This window comes from Centropristis striata, chromosome 4, assembly GCF_030273125.1.
Source record: "Centropristis striata isolate RG_2023a ecotype Rhode Island chromosome 4, C.striata_1.0, whole genome shotgun sequence".
In the NCBI taxonomy this organism is placed as follows: domain Eukaryota; kingdom Metazoa; phylum Chordata; class Actinopteri; order Perciformes; family Serranidae; genus Centropristis; species Centropristis striata.
This window is the reverse complement of record NC_081520.1, coordinates 17,074,947-17,096,991: the sequence shown is the minus strand read 5'-3', so window position 1 is coordinate 17,096,991 and position 22,045 is coordinate 17,074,947. Positions and strand designations below refer to the sequence as shown.

General features: G+C 37.5%; 2 protein-coding genes across 2 annotated transcripts; one reads left to right on the top strand and one right to left on the bottom strand.

Moving 5' to 3' along the window:
- Positions 1-1,360: 1,360 nt before the first annotated feature.
- On the bottom strand, positions 1,361-5,587 carry LOC131970080 (claudin-4-like). The gene is made up of 2 exons (XM_059331345.1): positions 4,979-5,587; positions 1,361-1,996 (listed from the first exon to the last, which is right to left on the bottom strand). Exons 1-2 carry the CDS (start codon positions 5,462-5,464, stop codon positions 1,361-1,363), a joined length of 1,122 nt encoding a protein of 373 aa, XP_059187328.1. The 5' UTR covers positions 5,465-5,587.
- A 12,593-nt stretch (positions 5,588-18,180) lies between these two features.
- On the top strand, positions 18,181-20,474 carry LOC131970076 (claudin-4-like). Its single transcript, XM_059331341.1, has one exon. The coding sequence runs from the start codon at positions 18,592-18,594 to the stop codon at positions 19,264-19,266; it is 675 nt and encodes a 224-aa protein (XP_059187324.1). The 5' UTR covers positions 18,181-18,591; the 3' UTR covers positions 19,267-20,474.
- The last annotated feature ends 1,571 nt before the right edge of the window (positions 20,475-22,045 follow it).

Below are 22,045 nucleotides of genomic sequence, written 5' to 3'. Positions count from 1 at the left end.
AGAAGTAAAAAAATAATCATGAAGTGAGTATAGAGTTTATTTACAGTAACAGAACATTACAGGATTCAGAGACAGAAATAAAAATGTGGAATTTGCAGGCTGTGTGAAAATGAAAAGGACAACAGATATGAATGGATAGATTTTCCTTAATCTACAGTGTTAAATATTACTGATCCCCCTTTTTGCTATTAATACAAATATAATCAATGCAAAAGTTGCTTAAACAGAAGTTAAACACAAAGGAAGCTGTAGCTTCTGCCTTTACGATGTGAATGACAAAGACAATTACACCGTAAAAGCAACAATCTAGCTTAATATTTACAGATTGGAATCATGATTCAAATCCAAGTTACTCATCAAACAGACACAATACAACGTGGATTAAAATATTTAAATGAGATAGTCCATTTTTAAATTTTCAAACTGAGACATTAACAAAGCCACGTTCCTGTTTTGGTCTTTAAGTAGACGGATTGTTTTCACAGCAAACATTCTGACTCATCACTGCAGGAAAAGCTCGATTACAGGTTACAGATGTGACTAGAGCCAGTGTGCACAATCCTAGCACTGCAAAAAAGGTGTGTCTAAAAACAAGATAAAAACACAAAATCTGAGGGAAATGATCTTGCTGCATGGACGGATAATTTAAAAAAAAATGTTTTATTTTGGTAAGTAACAAATAATTAAGAGTTAATTTCTTATTTTAAACATACGACATGCTGATTTCTAGATTTAATAATCTTAATTTAAGAAATTTTTCCATCATCTGTCCATGCAGCAAGATCATTTCCCTCAGATTTTATTGTTTTTATCTTGTTTTTAGACACACATTTTTTGCAGTGAGGGCCCTGTTTGCACAACTAATTGGGATGCAGCCATTGTTTACTGTTAGCTACACTTGCTTGACAAGACGAAACGTCCTCTGTGAGAAAGGTCACTTTGATTTATACACATCAAAACTCACACTGCAAAGAAAGGTGTGTCTAAAAACCAGATAAAAACACTAAATCTGAGGGAAATGATCTTGCTGCATGGACAGATAATTTCACTTGACAAGATTTCATGAAATAAGATATAATGATAGTTAAATATAGAAATAAGCATGTTGTACAATTAAAAAAAAGAAATGAACCCTTAAAACAAAATAAATGAAACAACATTCCTAAATATAAGTCTAATAATCTTGTTTTTTGCAAATAATTTGCAGTGCAGGATTCAGTTTGTGGCAAGCTGTGATTTCAGGCTATATTCACATTTCCAGTAAATAAAATAGTTTTCGTTGGTTAGTTTGCAAACTAGAATTTCATTTCTTTTCAGCTCCTGTGACCTGAAGAGTCCATGTGTGAAGTGTTAAACCATCTTAAACGTATTCTCTGGACGTGGAGGCTGACTTCACAGGCCTGAACTGGGGAACGTAGTGAGGATGTTCACGTTTGGGAGGGCAGTTCCAACACAGCAGCCCGCCTCCCATCAGCAGCAGAGCAGCAGCCGCCCAGCCGATATACAGCGCCGCTCCCAGCTCGTACCTCTGAGCTTCCAGCAGTAGAGGATTATAGAAGTTACGGACGATGGTGTTGGCGGACCAGGAGACAGGAATGAGACAAAGCAACCCAGAGACGATGAACAGAACTCCAGCCAGGATGCAGGCCTTGGACTTGGACCGCTCGTCCTCGATGCAGTTGGTGCATTTCCCCCCGGCGATGGACAAGATGACTCCAAAGATCCCCGTCAGGATGGAGATGATGATCATGGCGCGGGCGGCCTGCAGGTCCTGAGGCAGAGCCAGCATGGAGTCGTACACCTTGCACTGCATCTGACCCGTGCTCTGCACCACACAGTTCATCCACATGCCCTGCCAGATGGTCTGAGCCGTGATGATGTTGGCTCCAATGAACGCCGTCACCTTCCACATGGGCAGGGCGCACACCACGATGACCATGAACCAGCCAATCACAGCCATCGATATGCCGATCATCTGAATCCCCTGAGAAACCATCTTGAGCCTCACGTGTTAAAATCCAGAAAAGGAAGACAAGTGCAGTGATGAGAGCTTGTATTTATAGGCTGCTGAGTGAGAAGACATGAGGGTTTGTGGTACCGAGGTCCTCAGCTCTGATTGGCTGGAACAGTTTACACATAAACAGAGAGCCAGAGACCTTTAGGAGTGCTGAGCTGCCTGAATACAAAGCTTCAAGGTCAGAGACGGACAAAAGAAAACTTGTTTACAAATCCATCTTTTATTCTCTAAATCAGCTATTCTCAACCTTGGGGTCCCGGCCCCAATTGGGGTCGCGAGATGATTTCTGATTTTTCTTATTTTATCTATTTTCTGTTTGTATTTTTATTTCAATTTCCCTGTTTTAATTGCCTGTTTTTACTGTTTTCAATTGTGTCCTGCTGTTTTAATGTTTATGTAAAGCACTTTGAATGACCTTGTGTTGAATTGTGCTATACAAATAAACTTGCCTTGCTTTGCCTTGCCTTTTTTGGTCATTTTGTGTCTTTTTTTTTTGGTCATTTTGTGTCTATTCTGGTCATTTTGTGTCTTTTTTGGGTCATTTTGTGTCTTTTCTGGTCATTTTGTGTCCTTTTTTGGTCATATTGTGTCTTTTTTTTGTCATTTTGTGTCTTTTTTTTTTGTAATTTTTTTTGGGTCATTTTGATACTACCTCCAGCAGCTTTAACCACACAAATATGACTCATGTAACTTACCCACTTTTTCAAAAATAAAAAGTATTATTAACTTTGTTGGTACACTGTAAAAAAATGTCTGTAGATTTTACGGTGAAAAACTGCTAAACCATGACAGTAAAATCTTAAATTGCAACAGCGTTTGTTTTGATGGAAAAACTTTATTTTTTATGGTAAAATATGGAATAAAATAGCAATCTTAAACATGAAATCAAAAGTGCTAATATCATTTTACTGTGATATTATAAAAAGTTGCACCGTATTTATTATGGTGAAGTTCTGGCAACAACAGCTGCTGTTTGTTTTTTTTACCATAAAAACAACTTTCTTTTAAGTAATCATTTTCTTTAAATAAAAAGAGTTGCTGTGTGTTCACAAAAATGTGCTTTTCTATGATTATATTACAACCACAGGTGATAAAAGTACTGTTAGTTGTGTGTTTAGTTAGACAACCTAAGAGATGTGCTGTTTTTCTAACTGTAAGGGGCAGTGTTTGACAGGGAATGTCCCAGATTAAATGGGGGGGAAAAAAAGTTTCCTGTTAAAAGCATCTCATAATTAATGGGATACATGATATGATAATGATGATGATAATGATAATACAAACATCTTATTAGATTCGTCTGATACCAGGTAAAAATTAAAGTGTATTTTGTTGCTTTTTACATGCATGTTTATTCATTTAATATGTCCATTAACTTCAGCTGTTTTTGTCAACTTACAGTCCAGAAACACTTTAAAAAAAGTTATTTTTCAGGGTAATTTAATTAGGAGTATTTAATAACATATTTAGGAGTTATTTTTTGGGAAACCTTATTGGTTGAATATTATTATTTTTATAAAATATTTATGAGTATTTTATTATCACGAGCTACACTGCAAATTATTTGGTTCTTACCAAGATAAAAAAAAATGATTTAGAAGTGTTTTAAGAGTTAATTTCTTATTTTAAGCGTTCAACATGCTTATTTCAAAATTTAATAATCTTAATTAAAGAAATCTTGTCAAGTGAAATTATCTGTCCATGCAGCAAGATCATTTCCCTCAGATTTAGTGTTTTTATCTTGTTTTTAGACACACCTTTTTTGCAGTGAAAAGTCCTCAAATATAAGTCTGGTTGTGTGTAGCAGAGTCCCCCAGAAAGAAGACATGAGGTCTTCTTTCTGAATCCTCCATTTTATCTTGAGATGCATTTTCTAAAAAATGTTTTAATAACTAAAAGAACAAGCAAAACACAATAATTCAATGTTAATTCAATAAAAAAATCTTTATTTACAGTTTCAGACAGTCATATGTAACAGACAATTTGAAATGAAATATGTAAAAAGGCACAAAAAGCATAAAAACAAAAGAAAATGTCTGACCAAATAACAATTATTCAAATTAACAAGTTAAATGTTCCAGCATGTAGCCTAAATATAAATCTTTATATCGTTTTCCCTCTTGCTGATCGAGCATTGTGTCACTCAGTCCACTGTGTCGGGGCGTGGTGCACATCTCTTCATCTTGGCACTGATGAAACAAATCTGGGTAACACTTTACAATAACCATCATTTATAAATGGTAAACAGATAGTTTATTAATGTTTAATCATCATTTATAAACCATATATAGACCATTTAGAATGGTACATACATAATTTATTGTTGTTCAACTTTGTGTTCAACTATCTAAATCATTTAAAAAATGGCAAATACATGGTATATTTATGTAAGTTTATAGTTACTTTACCATTAACAAACCATTAAATTATAATTAACAGTTTATTAACTATTAGTTAGTAATTAGTAATTATTAGTCTTAGTTGCACTCGTTATAACATTTTTAACAACATATTAATGATTTTGAAATGATTCATAGGCCTTTAAGAAATTGGTTGAAAACATTTAACGATTAAATATGTATAGCACTTTGTAAATGCTTAATAACTGGTTTATAAACCATCTATAAACATTAATTAGTTGCTTATTGTAAAGTGTTACCCAAATCTGTAAGTGCTGTCTCTCAACATGAAGGTATCAAAGTAAAACATGAGCACAATAAAGTCAGTGTGAAATACAAATCATACTTATTGTGGCACAAACACAAATCAATGTCATGGACGACGAAGTGAGTCTTTTTTTTAGTCTTTTTGGCTTTTCTTTCCCTAGACGTAGTCTTTGTTTGTAGCTGAACGTGCAGCTGAGTACTTGGCGGTGGAGTAGTTATCCTTGGGAGGACAGTTGGCACAGAGGAGCGCCCCACCGATGATGAGGAGGCCTGCAGCCCCCCAGCCGATGAAGAGTGCAGCTCCCAGCTCCCTTTTCTGCGATCCCTGCATTAATGGGTTGTAGAAGTTGCTAATGACGGTGTTTGCCGTCCAGCTCACAGGAATGAGGCACAAAATTCCAGTAAGGATGAAGACCACGCCCGACGCCATGCCGACTTTGGCTTTGGAGCTCTCGTCCTCCACGCAGTTGGTGCATTTCCCCCCTGCTATTGAAAGGAGGAGCCCGAAAACGCCGAGCAGGATGGAGATGATGATGAGGGCGCGGGCGGCCTGCAGGTCCCGGGACAGAGCCAGCATGGAGTCGTACACCTTGCACTGCATCTGGCCCGTGCTCTGGTGCACACAGGTCATCCAGATGCCCTCCCAGGTGGTTTGAGCCGTGACGATGTTCTGGCCGACGAAGGCCGTCACTTTCCACATGGGGAGGGCGCAGACGACGATGACCCCTATCCAGCCGATGATGCACAGGGCCGTGCCCAACATCTGTAACCCAGCAGACACCATTTCTCCTCTCAAAGATTCTTGCACAGCAGAAAAAAAAGGTCCAAAAGTGTGTTTGTGTCTCTGGAAGTCTGTAGTCTTAAGCTTGAGAGATCCCCAAGAGTTAATGTTTGGGGAAGGTTGGAGCGGGTCTTTTATACACTTAACTCGGGAGGGGCATGACACACACACACACATATTGTCCCACAGAGCAGTGACGTGGTAACTACCCCCACCCCCCGCCGTGGGCATGTGTCATCATGTCAGTTTTTGTCTAATAGAGGAAATCGTTGCAGGTGCAACAGCCACGCTGTGACTCACAGGTATAAGGATCAGTTTAGTAGACTTTAAAAAAAAGCCACACCCTCAAAATAACAATCAAAGCTCTTTTGGTCCGTTTTTTTCAAGTTTTCTGTTACGTAATGTGGGAAAAACGACTGGAAATATACTTTTGATTCATCTGAGTGTCATGCTTGTATAAAATATAAACTTTTATGAAATTGTAGGTAACAGCTCAGTTAAAAGTTCACCTAAAATGTTTCCAAGATCTTAAGATTTTACTTTTCAGGCTTTAAAGGAGCATATGAAATTTAGTTTATGATTAAAATTGGAGACACAACAAAGATTTTCTCAATGTTTCAGGGTTTTCTTTAAAAGTTGACAGCTGGTAAATGTTTGCTTTCCACCCTCTGATGTCAGAACATTCATTTATGTCAAGATATAGCCGTCATTTCCATTTTCCATTCAGTTTGAGACAAAGGTGGGACACACTATAGACTGAAAATTGTATGAGTGAAGGTCAGAATATGTATCGAAGCGCATAAAACACCATTTTCTTACTTCACTATACATTTAAGTACATAGTACATCTGATTTAATAAGATCCAGTGTTGTAAAGATTAGTTAAACCTAAATAACTGGTCATATTGTTATAATGTTGTCCATAAGAAAGAAATACTTACTTTGATAAAGTACAGAATGCAGCTGGTTGAATAAATGCTCAGATCATTCTATGATTAATCACCTTGTACCCCATTTATTGTACAAATGTAACAATGAAATACATATTATACTAGAGCTGCAACAGTTATTTGATTAATCGAACGATAATCGATTATTAAAGTCCAAATTCTCTGATTTCAGCTTTTTCAATGTGAATATTTCTGGTTTCTTTGTTCCTTTATGACAATAAACTGAATATCTCTTTGGTTTGTGGACAAAACAAGAGATTTGAGGACGTCATCTTGTGGTTTGGGAAACACTCATTGATATTTTTATACATTTTATTGACCAAACAACTAATCAATTAATTGTTTAAATAATCGACAGATTAATTGATAATGAAAATAATCGTTAGTTGCAGCCCTATATTATACTACACTTTAAACACTCACAGAATTGTAACAAAGTACAATTGTTTGCCTGGCTTAAGTACACACATGGAAATATTTTCATAATGAGTAGAAAACTAAAAAGCAAATTGATGCAAGAAGGAAATAAAATATATAAATTAAATTATTGTTTTCTTATGAACCACTGTAGTATATTTTATGTTGCAAGTGGTATCATTTCTGTTACTTTTAATCAAAAGTCCTCTGCTTTACTAAAAGGCCCCAGTGTGACCTCCTGATTACACTACAGGCCAAAAGTTCCACAAAAAAAAGGCCAAAAAATTTCCACAAAAAAAGATCATAGTTTCATTGCTATACTTTGCAAAAAAAATAAATGTGATTATTATATAAAGAGTCACTTATTAGAACACATTTTTACTCTTGTTTCTTTACTCAGCTGCTTCAATTTTAGCCATTTTTGTGGTATTTGGTCAGAGACATGAACACAGTTGAGATTTATTGGGATTTTTTTATCGAAACTCTCAAAAGCCAAATAGCTAAAGTGAATAATGCAACTGTGATTTGTATTTCTTTTGCACTGAAGTTGTGACTCTTCCAAATCTTCTCAACCCTAATTGTTTAAAAATGCCCTGACACAGACAGAAAGAAAGAGAACTCAGGGATTTATTGAAGACGGGACACATTTTCAGCAGCAGCTGGGCAGTGTATTCTGATGTCTGGTAATAAAGAAAACTTAAAGGAACATCAGGTGCTCTTCGATTCATTTTCTCACTCAAGAGAAGTAGTAATTCTCGCCAACTTTGAAGACCTCAATGTAAAGCAATGTAAAGTGGTAAAATGATTCTGAATATAGCATACGCTTAAACTGATATCGATTGTTTTAGGTGGCTAAAATACATTCATGCATGGACAGAAAAGATGCAGCAACAGAAGGTGAAAAACAAGAGATGAACGCTGACCTTGCAGTGATTTCTGTCCTGAAAGGCTGAAAGGCTGCAGCCTCCACCTGTAGGTTGTCTTGGGGGGAAAATGTGCGCTCCAGGGGTCCCTCTTGATTTAGCGACAGTTCCTCCTCAGCAGTGAGAAGATATCAGGAGGAAGATGTTGGGGAAATGGCAAACACTATGCCAAGTGATTCCTGTTGACACACTGTAGCAAAAAGAGGGAACAGTGAGAGGGGGAAAGCAAAGAGAAGTCGAGAGGGAATCAGATTGTTTCTGAGATGAATAGAGGCAGTGTTTAAGGGCCAAAACTGCCGTTAGGACTATAATGCCTCTATTTTATCCAAGGTAGGATCATTAAAGCTACTTGGGCCTGGCTGCAGAGATTGGGTTCCACACACAAGGAGGGAGGGAGGAATTTCCACAATTAAGAATCTGAGGAGAGATGGTTTCAGGGTGAGATTAGTCCTGATGTGCAGGACTCAGAAAGGCCATAATCACGTCTCGTGGTTTTGTAGAAGTACGTCACCAAAGCACTTTTTTCAGATGAATAATCCAATATGCACATAATCAAATCTTTTAAATCAGCTAAAAGTCAAATTGAGTCATGCTAAATGAGCGACATTTAGCATGACTTAATTTGACTTTTCGCTGGATATGCATTTTTGAAAGTTTTAAAGCTGCACTGCAAAAACAGGTGTGTCTAAAACAAGATAAAAACACTAAATCTGAGGGAAATGATCTTGCTGCATGGACAGATAATTTCACTTGAGAAGATTTCTTAAATTGAGATTGTGAAATCTAGAAATAAGCATGTTGAACCCTTAAAATAAGAAATTAACTCTTGAAACAAGATAAATTATGTAACACTTCTAAATCAAAAGTTTTTTTTATCTTGGTAAGAAACCAATAATTGTCAGGTTACTCTGCTCGGGTCAGTTCATCGCTGCTTGCAGCTTTGATTTATCTTGTTTTAAGAGATAATTTCTTATTTTAAGAGTTCAACATGCTTATTTCTAGATTTGACAATCTGAATTTAAGAAATCTTGTCAAGGTAAATTATCTGTCCATGCATATATATATATATATATATATATATATATATATATATAATTTGTACTGATGCATTTATGTAAACTAAACTAAAAAGTTTGTAAAGGTAGGGCTCATTTTATCTATTATAAAGTTAAATAAAATGGGTTCACTCAAGTACACGTACATTTGTTGATTCAAATACACGTACCTCAAAGTACCCATGTACTTGAGTAAATGTAGTTACATAGTTACATTCCACCACTGATACTAACATTTTGTGGCTCCAGTGAGTTTATTATGTTTTTCTCAGGTGATTTCGCTACAATATCATATATATATATATATATATATATATCCATCCATCCATCCATTTTCTTCCGCTTATCCGGGGCCGGGTCGCGGGGGCAGCAGGCTAAGCAGGGCATTCCAGACGTCCCTCTCCCCAGCCACAACGTCCAGCTCCTCCTGGGGGACCCCGAGGCGTTCCCAGGCCAGGAGAGAGATATAATCCCTCCACCGTGTTCTGGGTCTTCCCCGGGGCCTCCTACCAGTTGGACTTGGAGAAGGCCTACGACCGTGTCCCTCGGGGAGTCTTGTGGGGGGTACTGCGGGAATATGGGGCACCGGACTCGTTGCTACGAGCTATCCGGTCCCTATATAACCAAAGTGAGAGCTGTGTCCGCATACTCGGCACAACGTCAAACACGTTCCCAGTGGGTGTTGGCCTCCGCCAGGGTTGCCCCTTGTCTTCGATTCTGTTTGTGGTTTTCATGGACAGGATCTCAAGGCGCAGCCGGGGGGAGGAAGGGATTCGGTTTGGTGACCTAAGAATTGCATCTCTGCTTTTTGCAGATGATGTGGTTCTTTTGGCTTCATCAAGCCGGGACCTCCAGCACTCATTGGGGCGGTTTGCAGCCGAGTGCGAAGCGGTTGGGATGAGAGTTAGCACCTCCAAGTCTGAGGCCATGGTTCTCTGCCGGAAAACGGTGGACTGCCCCCTCTGGGTGGGGAGAGAGGTACTGCCTCAAGCGAAGGAGTTCAAGTATCTCGGGGTCTTGTTCACGAGTGAGGGTAGAACGGAGCGTGAGATGGACAGGCGGTTTGGTGCAGCGTCAGCAGTGATGCGGGCGTTGTACCGGACCGTCGTGGTGAAGAAGGAGCTGAGCCGGAAGGCAAAGCTCTCGATTTACCGGTCCATCTACGTTCCAACCCTCACCTATGGTCACGAACTTTGGGTAGTGACCGAAAGAGCAAGATCGCGGATACAAGCGGCTGAAATGAGCTTCCTCCGTAGGGTGGCTGGGCTCAGCCTTAGAGATAGGGTGAGGAGCTCAGACATCCGGCGGGAGCTCGGAGTAGAGTCGCTGCTCCTTCGCGTCGAAAGGAGTCAGCTGAGGTGGTTTGGGCATCTGGTAAGGATGCCTCCCGGGCGCCTCCCTTTAGAGGTGTTCACGTCCAACTAGTAGGAGGCCCCGGGGAAGACCCAGAACACGGTGGAGGGATATATATATATATATATATATATATATATATATATATATATATATATATATATATATATATATATATATATATATATATATATATATATATATATCTGACAGTGTTCAGATAATGGGGAAGATATTTGTCTGCCAGCCAGGCGTTCCTATTCTGCAGCAGGCAAAGCTGAACAGAGCAGTTGGGAAATTATTACAACAACCACATCAGGATCACCACACCCAACTCAATGTTACTGTCCTTTACTACTAGTTTACCACCTTGAATCAAGAGGCCTGGCGAGGCACTCAGTATTCTGCAAATACCAACCACTAGCATCACCTCACTACCAAGGAGAGCACACACAATGGGTCTGAATTTATCAATAAACAAGATTTTATTCTGCCAGCATGTTCCTTACACAAAGATTAACAGAACATTTAACATCCACACTAAACTCTGTCACTCTGACAAACGGAGAAACACAAACATGTCAATGATGCTCCAAGATAAGAGATTATATAGTTAACTCCAAACAACAAACTAATTACAAGTTAACAAGCAGTTGTCAATTCTATCCTTGTGTTTCATACGGGCAAATCTACCAACTTTATAACTGTGAATCTGAAGTCTTTACATACAGTTTTCCATCCTGAATTTTAATTTATATCTGTTTATTAACTTTATAAACTTTCTCTTCCATGTCTGCAGAGTGATAATGCTTTTTCAACTTTGCATTGCATAATGAGCCAGCCAGTTTAACTGAAGGGTTAAGACACGTGACTGTGAGCCAAATCCAGCCGTTACTGTGAAGTCTGGGCTTGCCTTGAACTACCTGCTAACACTTGTCGCTCGGCTCCCTCTGGCATTTTCTCACGGCTGCTGGAGTCTTTCACCTGTTGCTGCAGAGATTGCACCCTTTTATAAAGTTGCCTTGATGGGACAACATGAGCTCCACATATGAGAGTAAATTACTTATTTTAGCTCAGTGTTTCAGCTTTAAAACAGTTCAATAATGCATATAGAGCGACGTTTAGCATGACTTAATTTGGCTTTTAGCTGATTTAAAAGATTTGATGCACATATTGGATTATTCAGCTGACAAAGTGCTTTGTAGACGTAATTCTATAAAAAACACGAGACATGATTATGCATTAAATCTTTTAAATCAACTGAAAGTCAAATTAAGTCATGCTAAATGTTGCTGGATTTTTTAAAGTTTTAAAGCTGAAACATTGAGCTAAAATAAGTAATAAACTCATGAAGAGCTCATGTTGCCTCATCAAGGCAACTTTCTGCATAAAAGTACTTTTACTTTTGATGCTGATACTTTTATAGTTTTACTTCAGTAAGTTTTGAATGCAGAACTTTTACTTGTAGTGGAGTAATTCCATAGTGTGGTATTAGTACTTTTACTGAAGTAAGGGATCTGAATACTTTTTATTATACATGATAAATTAAAAATGATGTACACCACAAGGTGTAAATACAAAAGAGCTAAATCACAAGTTCCAATATCAATATTTTGAGGTAATAGTACATGTTAAAATGGAGTAGCAGTATTATTATTTCATTGTAAGTTGGTGTTTCTTTGTGGAAATAGTATTTTCTGATGTAATGAAAATTGTCCTTAGTAACATTGTTTGGGGGAATAAAAACTATGAGTAGTTTCATGTATGTGAGTGGGAGGAGCATGTCTTTATTTGGCATGTGATGTCATCACAGCGAGCCCTGGGGCCATTGTCCAGGTACAGTCACAGTTTCAGTGGGTAATTTAAGCACGGAAGGTATGTTTGTTTGCCGGATCTTCAGTGAGTCATGCATGTTCGGACATGACACGTTATCACATGACAACAACAGGAACCTGAGGTCGTCAAAAGTCTGCTTAAGCGTTGAAAGAGTTTTTTTTCTTATAGAGATAACAATATCTCTACAGATCAAACAGTGTATTTTATTAATCCATCCTCAGGACATAATGGCTCAGAGTCTCTCTTGAGAGTGGTTTATGCTATATTGGTGAGCTAGGACTCATTCTGCTGTAGATCCCATCTGATGTTTGTCTAAATGAGAGTGTCAGGCAGGTGTTTGTGGCTTGTTTTAGCCCATTATATACATTTACACTATCCGACTTTCACACAACCACTGTGGTGCAAGTGAGGATATAAGCCATTTTGGTTGTGCAACAGGGAGTGAGTGAGTTTGTACTTTTGGTTCCACATCAGTATTCATTCTTAGGGTGATTTTGAAGACACAGCAACAACTTTTGCTTATCTTATTTTTTATTAGCTTAAATATGTGGTGAAGTAAACACAATCTAAAGAAACACAATATATGTAGACAGAATTTGTCACAACTTATACTCTGGTTAGTATTAGGAAAGAACAACAACAGCCTGCAGCAGACGCCAGTCCCTCATGAAACCAGTCAGACTGGCTCTTGTTCCCATGACAGGTGAATGTTAGCAAGGTGCTCTGCAAGTGCCTACATGTATATTTCCAGGTGGAGCTGCACCTGCAGAAAAAATGATGAACTTAAATAATGGCCGGGTGGACAAATATCTATTGAGATTTTATGCATAGACCTGTTGTATCCAGCCAGCAAACAATATGCATAAGATATTAGAAAGAGGAAATGCATGACACACACAAACGCTGCCAACAAAGACTTTCTGTCATCCGCAAACTCAAAGCACTCTCTGTAGCAACCCAACTTCTGTTATTACTTTACAAAAGCATCGTTCAACCCATCATCCTCTACTGTTCAACCTGGTTCTTTAACATGTTAACCACCTCAAACAGGAACACACTAGCACGCATTACACACCACGCCTCCAAAATCATTGGTCTCCATACCCCCAGCCTCTCTGACCTCAACAACACAGCTGCACGCAGAGCTGTTAGCATAGCACACGACCCCAGAAACCCCCTCGACTCATCATTTGTGCTGTTACCTTCTGGCTGCAGATACAGGACCCTGCTATGCTATGCTGGAGGGTTAAATATGATCAATGTGGTGGATTAAGTGTATATTTTTGTTGTGCCATGGTGTCTTTATCCTGTGTCAATGTGTGCATATATGTTGGAAGTACATGTACAGGCTGCAAAAACAAATTTCCTGAAAAGGACAATAAAGTGCCTATCTATCTATCTATCTATCTATCTATCTATCTATCTATCTATCTATCTATCTATCTATCTATCTATCTATCTATCTATCTATCTATCTATCTATCTATCTATCTATCTATCTATCTATCTATCTATCTATCTATCTATCTATCTATCTATCTATCTATCTATCTATCTACGACTCCCTGTAAATACTCTGATGCATCAGTCTTATGTGATACTTTTCAAGTCTCTGATTCACATAAAATCATCATAAAAGGATGAACCGTAAGAGCTGTCGCATTAAGGAAAGTTAATGTCAACTATTCAACATGCTATTCCTGAATTTTGGTGGCAAAAATAAAGGCTGCCTCCCCACACATTTTACTGAAGGTAAATCTAGTGCTTTGTGAAAAAAAGTAGCTAATATGCAAATCAAGAAATGCAATACCTTAGTAAGATTTAAATGTCAAAAATTGCAGCCACACAGAGGCCAATGCAACTATGTAATACAAGTGTAAGAAGGGAGTGTCATGCCTAAAAAAGGATTGCAACAGTCAGAACAAGAACGAATCAAATATGAATCAGTGTCTCAGACTGCGTAAGATAATGTTTGACGGGGAGAATAAAAAAAAGGTCAGCATTAGTGGTTACTGGTAAATTTGAAAATTAAGTAATCAATTCTCTGGAACAACATCGAAACTTCTCTTGCCTCAGGCTGAATCTGTGATCTGTGATAGTTAACATACTGCTACAAAGTAACTACACATGCTTCATTTGTATGTTTCATAATGATGAGTTGTGTTTTGTAACAGAATGAAGTAGTTAAGTATCAGTTATAGTATTGTGTTTTGTGTGTTTTAATCCCTATAGCAGGATATTTCATTATGAACAATGTGTTACCAGAGCGACCCAGTCGGCAGAACAAAATGTACACATTTAACATTTCTGCAAAATGCCAAAATGTTGATCATGTACGTTTCTAAACGAAAAATACGTATCATTTGGACGTTCCTAGAAATGTCCACGTTATAAATCTGAGTGCTTATGGCGCTTTGGGGCATTAGGTAAGGAAATAGTGTGGTTTTAAGCTTTAAAAACAACATTCTGCTTGTGAAATAATGTAAAATACTTTATATATTTCACTTCAAATGGCATCATGTAGGCTTTTTCGAGCCTGTCTAACAAGTACATGGATCTATTTGTGTTCTTGGTCCAAATCTCCAGTTATCATAAAGTCCGACGCACGTCACAACGCATCCCAGTCACCAGAGCAAAATGTAAATGTGTACATTTTGCCCTGGTTGACCAGAGAGTCAACCATGAGACGCTGCTGCATAAAGGTTAATAAAACAGAGCACACCTGTAGTGATACTGCCTCACCCTCCAACAAGCCGTTTCCAGGATACATTAGCCAATCACTGTTATGATTCAAGCTGTTTCTGGTTGTATCTGATTTAATCCGGTAACTGGCTGCAAGAGGTTTAAAAACACAAAAATGCATTTTCCTTGGAAGTAGAAACTCCCTAATCTTGAACACTCCTCGTGAGGCATCTGCCAGCTGCAAATCACGATAAAACCAACTGATAAAAACAATATTTGGCTCATATTAGAGCACCTTGTGTTCTGGACACCTCATAAAATAGTTCAGGGATAAATCAAAATTGAGAAAGGCATCAGAAGGCTGCCTTGTGTGAAAATAAAGATAAACATGTGTTCGAATAAAAATAAATAAAATCAGGAAAAAAAGAGTAAAATCAGGATGAGCTCCCATATAAAGTATGTTTTTATTTATTGAGCTTTAAAAGATTTGACTGACTCAGCCAACCTGATTTTTTCACTGTAACAAAACAGACAAATTCTTGTGAAGGGTGTTTTCAGGAAAACCAAACCCAGAATGCAATAGTGGCTCCCCCTGCCTGTAAAAACACACATTTACAATATAATGCACATAAACAGTTACAGTGTGTTGAAATTATTATGTCACGTCTTCAGTGTCTGTCCCAGAGTGCAACGAATCCTCCGTAATAATATTTAATTAATATTTGTAATAAATATATATAAACCAGTTCTTGGTTTTGCATTGTCTTTCTCTTGGTTAAATCAAGATGGCATTGTTATTAACTCTTTGGAGTTTGGGGCTATTTTGTCGGTTTTTGACTCCTTTTCATTCTGCCTGTATAAACCACTGAAAAACATTTACCATGATGTGTTGGTATCATTGTTTTCAGCACAATCTCATCTGTATGACCTGATTATCTTTTTCATTTTGACTTACTGGATCAACATTTTGAACACAAAAAACACAAAATGTTTACAAAAACACACATAAAAACAGACAAAAAACACCAAAAAACAAACAAACAAAAAACACATAAAAACACTCAAAAACCAAAAAAAAGTGACAAATAAGACACGTAAAAACACATTAAAAAAATTACAAAAACACACATAAGAACACACTCAAAACACACACAAAAAACACAAAAACCCCACATAAAAACACACAAAAAACCACATAAAACCACACAAAGACATTACAAAAAACACACAAAAAACAGTACATAAAAGATTGCATTTAAAATGCTGAATGCATACTGCATCATAAGAAAAATCTTAAAAGAAATTAGAAAAAAACCCACTTGGTCGAGGTGGTTTTTACCGTTGTTACCCTTTATTATTCCTCTATCAGATGTAAAATAATGCATTAAATCACTTTGCCTGTTAAAGTGTGTTAAGTGTGTGTGTATTTGTGTGTGTGTGTGTGTGTGTATGGGAGGATGGAGGGTTGGGTGTGTCTGTACTTGTGAGTCAACCACAAGATAACAGAGATCCTGATCCTGACCGCTGACCCTAGTCAACCTCAGTTATTAAAGAAAAGCCTGTAATGACACAGAGCTCACCTGTCAGCTCACCTCAACCCCCTGTTGTCTGTCAGATGAGCTGCTGCAGATATTTTAGGATATTCCCGTCTGCTGAGGTATTCTTTCATTCACCTCATGTTCAGCATGACAAAAGACTGATGGTGACTCACACAGACAGAGAACAGCTGTGACAGCATTTTATGGAGGCAAAAAAAAAAAAAGAGCCAAAGCTTACTCCATTTATTACACTGAAATCTACACCTTTTTAAATTAAGATTTTCAGGTGAGCAATTCCAGCTGCACTGCAAAAACTGAAATCTAAGTAAGATTAAATATCTTAGATCAAGGGGATATATGCTTATTTTTTGTCTGATAAGATAGTTCTTCTTAGTCAGCATATTTTATGTTCGACTGTTTCACTTGTTTTAAGTGTTTTGGTCCTTAATTATCTAAATAATAATAATATTACAACTTGTTACTGAGATTTTATGACCTTTACTGAGTACATACATGCAAGAAACTAGAATATCAACAGTTACAAAGCTGTTTCATCAACACTTACAAGTATAAAACTGCTATTTCAAATTAATAATTTCTTATTTCAAGCATAACTAAGAAATCATAACTTTGACATAATTTTACCTCTTCACCATAGACTGTATAAAATAGCTCTTCACATACTTAAAAAAAAAGCAGCCAGATTGAAATATTTGTAGCTGTATCACGAGAAGTTCACTAGTTTTTAGTCTGACTTTGCTGGTTTCTAGAAATATAATGCCTATGCATATCATGCAATATTTTTCAAGATATTGAGAAAATAGGTCACATGTATTTCATTAGAATCAAGAAAAATGCACTTTTTTATTAGTAAGAATACACTAATTCTAAGTTATTTTAGGGTTCATTAAGATTAGATATTTTTTACTTGTTTTGGAAAGTCTTGACATTTTCTTGTTCCATTGGCAGATCATTTTGCTATTTTTAAGCAAAATACACCTAATTTTTGTACTTTTTTCCCCTTGTTTTACGTATTTAGATAATTAAGGACCAAAACACTTAAAACAAGTGAAACAGTCTAAAATAAAAACTGCTGACTAAGAAGAACTATCTTATCAGACAGAAAATAAGCAGATATCCCCTTGATCTAAGATATTTAATCCTATTTAGATTTCAGTTTTTGCAGTGATAGGCCGATATTCTCAGTTTATTTAAATGTGTTGCCATGTATTCTACATATTCTTCCTTTTTAAGAGAAACACCTCAAACATGCACACTGACAATGATGCCTGTTACCTCAAACCCAGTGTGTTTTTTTCCTCTCAGGAGGGATTATGTAGCTGACCAGCTAAGACAAGGCCTGTCTTTGTTGCTTGTTTTTTCATGCACAGAGATCTCATTCAGATGGTGATTCAGCAGTTTTCTTCAAGGTTGTCACATATCACATACACAGATACATATCTTTCTCATATTTAAAAGACTTAAAAGGGAGTAATGCAAGAAAAATCTTTATGTAATATAGTATAATCAGAACTGACAAAATGGTTGCTGTAAGCATCTCTTCTGTAAATTAGCTTTCAGACAACACCAGAATCCATATCCATATTTAATGGAAGGTCCCTTTAATTACTTTACTTTTTTGGTAATTCTGTGTCTTTTTTGGTAATTTTGTGTCTTTTTAAAATAATTTTGTGTCTTTTTAACAATTTTTTGTCTTTTTAATAATTTTTTGTATTTTTTTGAATAATTTTGTGTCTTTTTTGGTCATTCTGTGTCTTTTTAAAGCAATTTAGTGTTTTTTCAGTCATTTAGTGTCTCTTTTTTGGTCATTTTGTGTCTTTTTTTTGTAATTTTGTGTCTATTTTTGTAGTTTTGTATATTTTTTGGGTCATTTTGTGTCTTTTTAAAATAATTTTGTGTCTTTTTTGGTCATTTTGTGTCTTTTTAAAGTTTTTTTTTTTTTCTGTCATTTTGTGTCTTTTTTTGGATACTGCCTCCAGCTGCCCCCAGGTAATTTGACTTTGAGACCCCTCTACAGCTCTACAGGGCCGGAATAAAACATGTTTTCATAAAGAGTGCTGATGATTTTCTCCATGTGAGCCTATAATTCCAGCTGCTGAATACAAAAGCATTCCCACTTGCAGGTGAAGTTTGAAGGTAAACACGATGCCACCTTAAGCTGACTCCACCTTCAGTGGTCTAAGCTGTATAAAGAAGCTAGAATCTGTTTCTCCCTCTCTCACTAAAAGTCTTATGCAGGATCCGATATCGCCTTCATCTCAGGAGGGTTGAGCCTGCCGACACAGAGGGCCTTCTATCCCACAGAGCCCTGGAAGAGAGTCCTGTTCAGCTCCTTCTCCATCCCCGGCTCCAGCCATGTACTCTGCAGGTTTGGAGCTCCTCGGGATGATCCTGGCGGTGGCGGGCTGGCTGGGGGTGATGGTGGCGTGCGGCCTGCCCATGTGGCGTGTAGCTGCCTACATTGGCCAGAACATCGTCATCTCCCAGGTGATCTGGGAAGGCTTGTGGATGAACTGCTCGGTGCAGAGCACGGGCCAGATGCACTGCAAGGTGCACGACTCCATGCTGGGGCTGCCGCTGGACCTGCAGGCGGCTCGTGCCTTGGTCATCGTCTCCATGGTGATGTGCATCGTGGGCATCGGCCTGTCGGTGGCAGGGGCCAAGTGCACCAACTGCAGCCGGGACGTGAGCAGCAAGCCGCGGCTGGTGGTGTCGGCTGGAGTCACCTTCGTGGTGGCCGGGCTGCTACTGCTGGTGGCCGTGTCCTGGACGGCCCACGCCATCGTCCTGGGCTTCTACGACCCGATGCTGGAGGAGACGGGGAAGAGGGAGTTTGGTAACGCTCTGTACTTTGGCTGGGCGTCCTCCTGCCTCCTCATCCTGGGGGGAGCGCTGCTCTGCTGCTCCTGCCCCCCTGCAGCTGCTGCAGCAGCCAGCGGCGGCGGCGGCGGCTCCGTGCCGCCCCGGGTGGATTACTCTGCTGTCAAGGTGATGTCAGTCAACGGATACCCCAGGAGAGACTACGTATGAACATGTGACATGAAGATAAAAGGACTCATGTTAGCATATTTGTGCATAGTAGGTGGATGTTTGGTGGCAGCAGTGCAAATGCAACATCATGAGCTTGGGCATTAAGTATTAATATCTGATGCATGCTTGATAATTTGTTTTATTGTGAGAATTTTTCTGTAGCAGGAATATTATATTGCTGTTAACCCTTGTGCCCTCTTTTTTTTTTCCATTTGTTGATCATTTTGGCTGTGTTAGAGCTTGAGGCATGAATTTTTGCAGGAACTTTTCTTTTTTTAAAAAGATGATGATGTATGGTTATTTAAAAGCAGTTTTAGTGTGCATGGCCTTTTTTGGCATATGGAGTATCTGGCATTGCATAAAAAATACTAATGCAATCAAATCAATTTTGTTGCTAATCTTTGACATATCCAAGACTCTAATCACCACCAAAACCCCAGCTCCCTACTACTTATTATATGGGGAAAAAATTCATCTTTTGTGTTTTTTTGGAAGAAATTATGAAAAACTTCAATATATTTAAACTGGCATATAAAAGGTTAAAATTCTGAAAATGATTTAATGTTTGGTAGTTTTGAAAAAGTCTGAAGTTGTTTAAGAGATTTATGAAAAAAAAATCTGAAAAAATATTGATATATGGTGATATTATAGCAGTTTTAGTGTGCATGGCCTTTTTTGGCCACGAGGGTCACCAGAGGGAGTATCTGGCACTACATAAAAAATACTAATGCAATCAAATCAATTTTGTTGCTAATCTTTGCTTTATCCAATGCTCTAATAACCACCAAAACCCCAGCTCTCTACTATTTATTTTATGGTTTAAATAATCATCTTTTGTGTTTTTTTGGAAGAAATTATGGAAAACTTCAATATATAAACTGGCGTATAAGGGTTAAAATTCTGAAAATGATTGAATGTTTGGTAGTTTTGAACAAGTCTGAAGCTGTTTAAGAGATTTATGGAAAAAAAAATATATTGATGTATGGTGATTTTATAGCAGTTTTAGTGTGCATGGCCTTTTTTGGCCACGAGGGTCACCAGAGGGTAGTATGGAGCAGGAGGGCATAAGGCTTAATATTTTATTTCAATTATTATTTTTCCTATTTTACTTTGTTCAGAGAAACATTAAGATGATGTCTGATCTTAAATAAATACTACGTCCATCCAGATTACTTGTGATTAAAGCAAGTTTTTACAAGACTATAAATAAAAAACAAAACTTTTTAAACTAATTGACTCATGTTTAAGTCTTCTTTATGGTGGAGATAAAGTTTGGAACTCTGCACTTTTATTACAAAAGACTTGAAATTGATGCTTAAATTAGGTATAACATACCTTTTCCTGCATGAGTTCTTTGGTATGCATAAAGAGTGGCAGATGCAGAGTTCAGCAGAGACTGACCAATAAGAGGTGCACGCCAAAATGAGGTATTTTATTTCAATGTAAATTGATGAAAGAAACAATGGGTGGCTTGTTTCAGCAGGAGGAGCACCGTATGCTTCCCTTCCATTGTAGCTTGTCCTCCATTTAGAGAGTGAAACCGAGTCGGAGATAAAAGTCTCTTGCAAGGGGAAGTAACCTGCACTGTAACCGAGCTACAAAGACCCCATTGATCTGATGGTTTCAACTGTTTACTTTATTCCCCAGGTGGGCTTCAGTGTAATGAAAGGTTATCCAAATTCTAAAAGAGTCACTAGAAATCTAAATGACAAAATACGAGCAGGTACTGTAGGAAAAATATTGTCTCTTTATAATATATGAAACATACAAGAACTTGCATTGTAACTCAGTGCTCCTAATTAAGTAATATAATTAACCCTTTGGAGGCCACAAAAGCACTGACACATTACTTCTTCATTATGTCATTATGGCATAATAACGAAGCAACTTCAAGTCTTTCTAAAGTACTGGCTTCAAACTCTGCCAGTTTTTGTTTGATGATGATAGGCCAAGTAAAGCAGATAATAAGGTCAAATATATGTAGTGTAAAATATAGGACTAGATTCATATATATATATATATATATATATATATATATATATATGTGTATATATATATATGTATATATATGTATATATGTATATATATGTATATATATATATATATATATCCCACCTTGGCATGAAAGTTTAATGTGAGTTTTAAAAGAATGGCACTTGTAATTTTGTGTATTTTTTTGTAATTTTGTGTCTTTTTTAATAATTTTGTCTTTTTTTAAAAAATCATTTTGTCTTTTTTGGTAATTCTGTGTCTTTTTTAAGTAATTTAGTGTTTTTTCAGTCATTTTGTGTCTTTTTTGGTCATTTCGTGTCTTTTTTTCATAACTTTGTGTCTTTTTTTGGTCATTTTTATGTTTTTTTTGTCATTTTGTGTCTTTTCTTTAAGTAATTTAGTTTTTTTTCCCCCAGGTAATTTGAGTTTGAGACCCCTGATCTTAAAGGAAAGGCTTCTAAATATCCTGAAAACTCTCTTTGAGTGAGCTCAGACCCTGCTGGCAGGATTCTGTCACTGAGCCCAGCGGTGAAGTCATGTGTTGAATGAGAAAAACTCAGTGAGAGGTGAAGAAATTGCATAAGAGCAGCAGCTCCCACTTCATCGGATTCCAATAAGCGAAGCAACAAATGTGATATTATTGCTGAAATGCTGACACGTACTGCACAATTCCATTAAGGTGTATATGAGCACATCGCCTCGTGGAAAAGAGAGTGACTATAAGAAATAAGATGTCACAACTTTTGAGGTTAATAGTGTTTTGATTCTTACAGAACAATGTTTCATT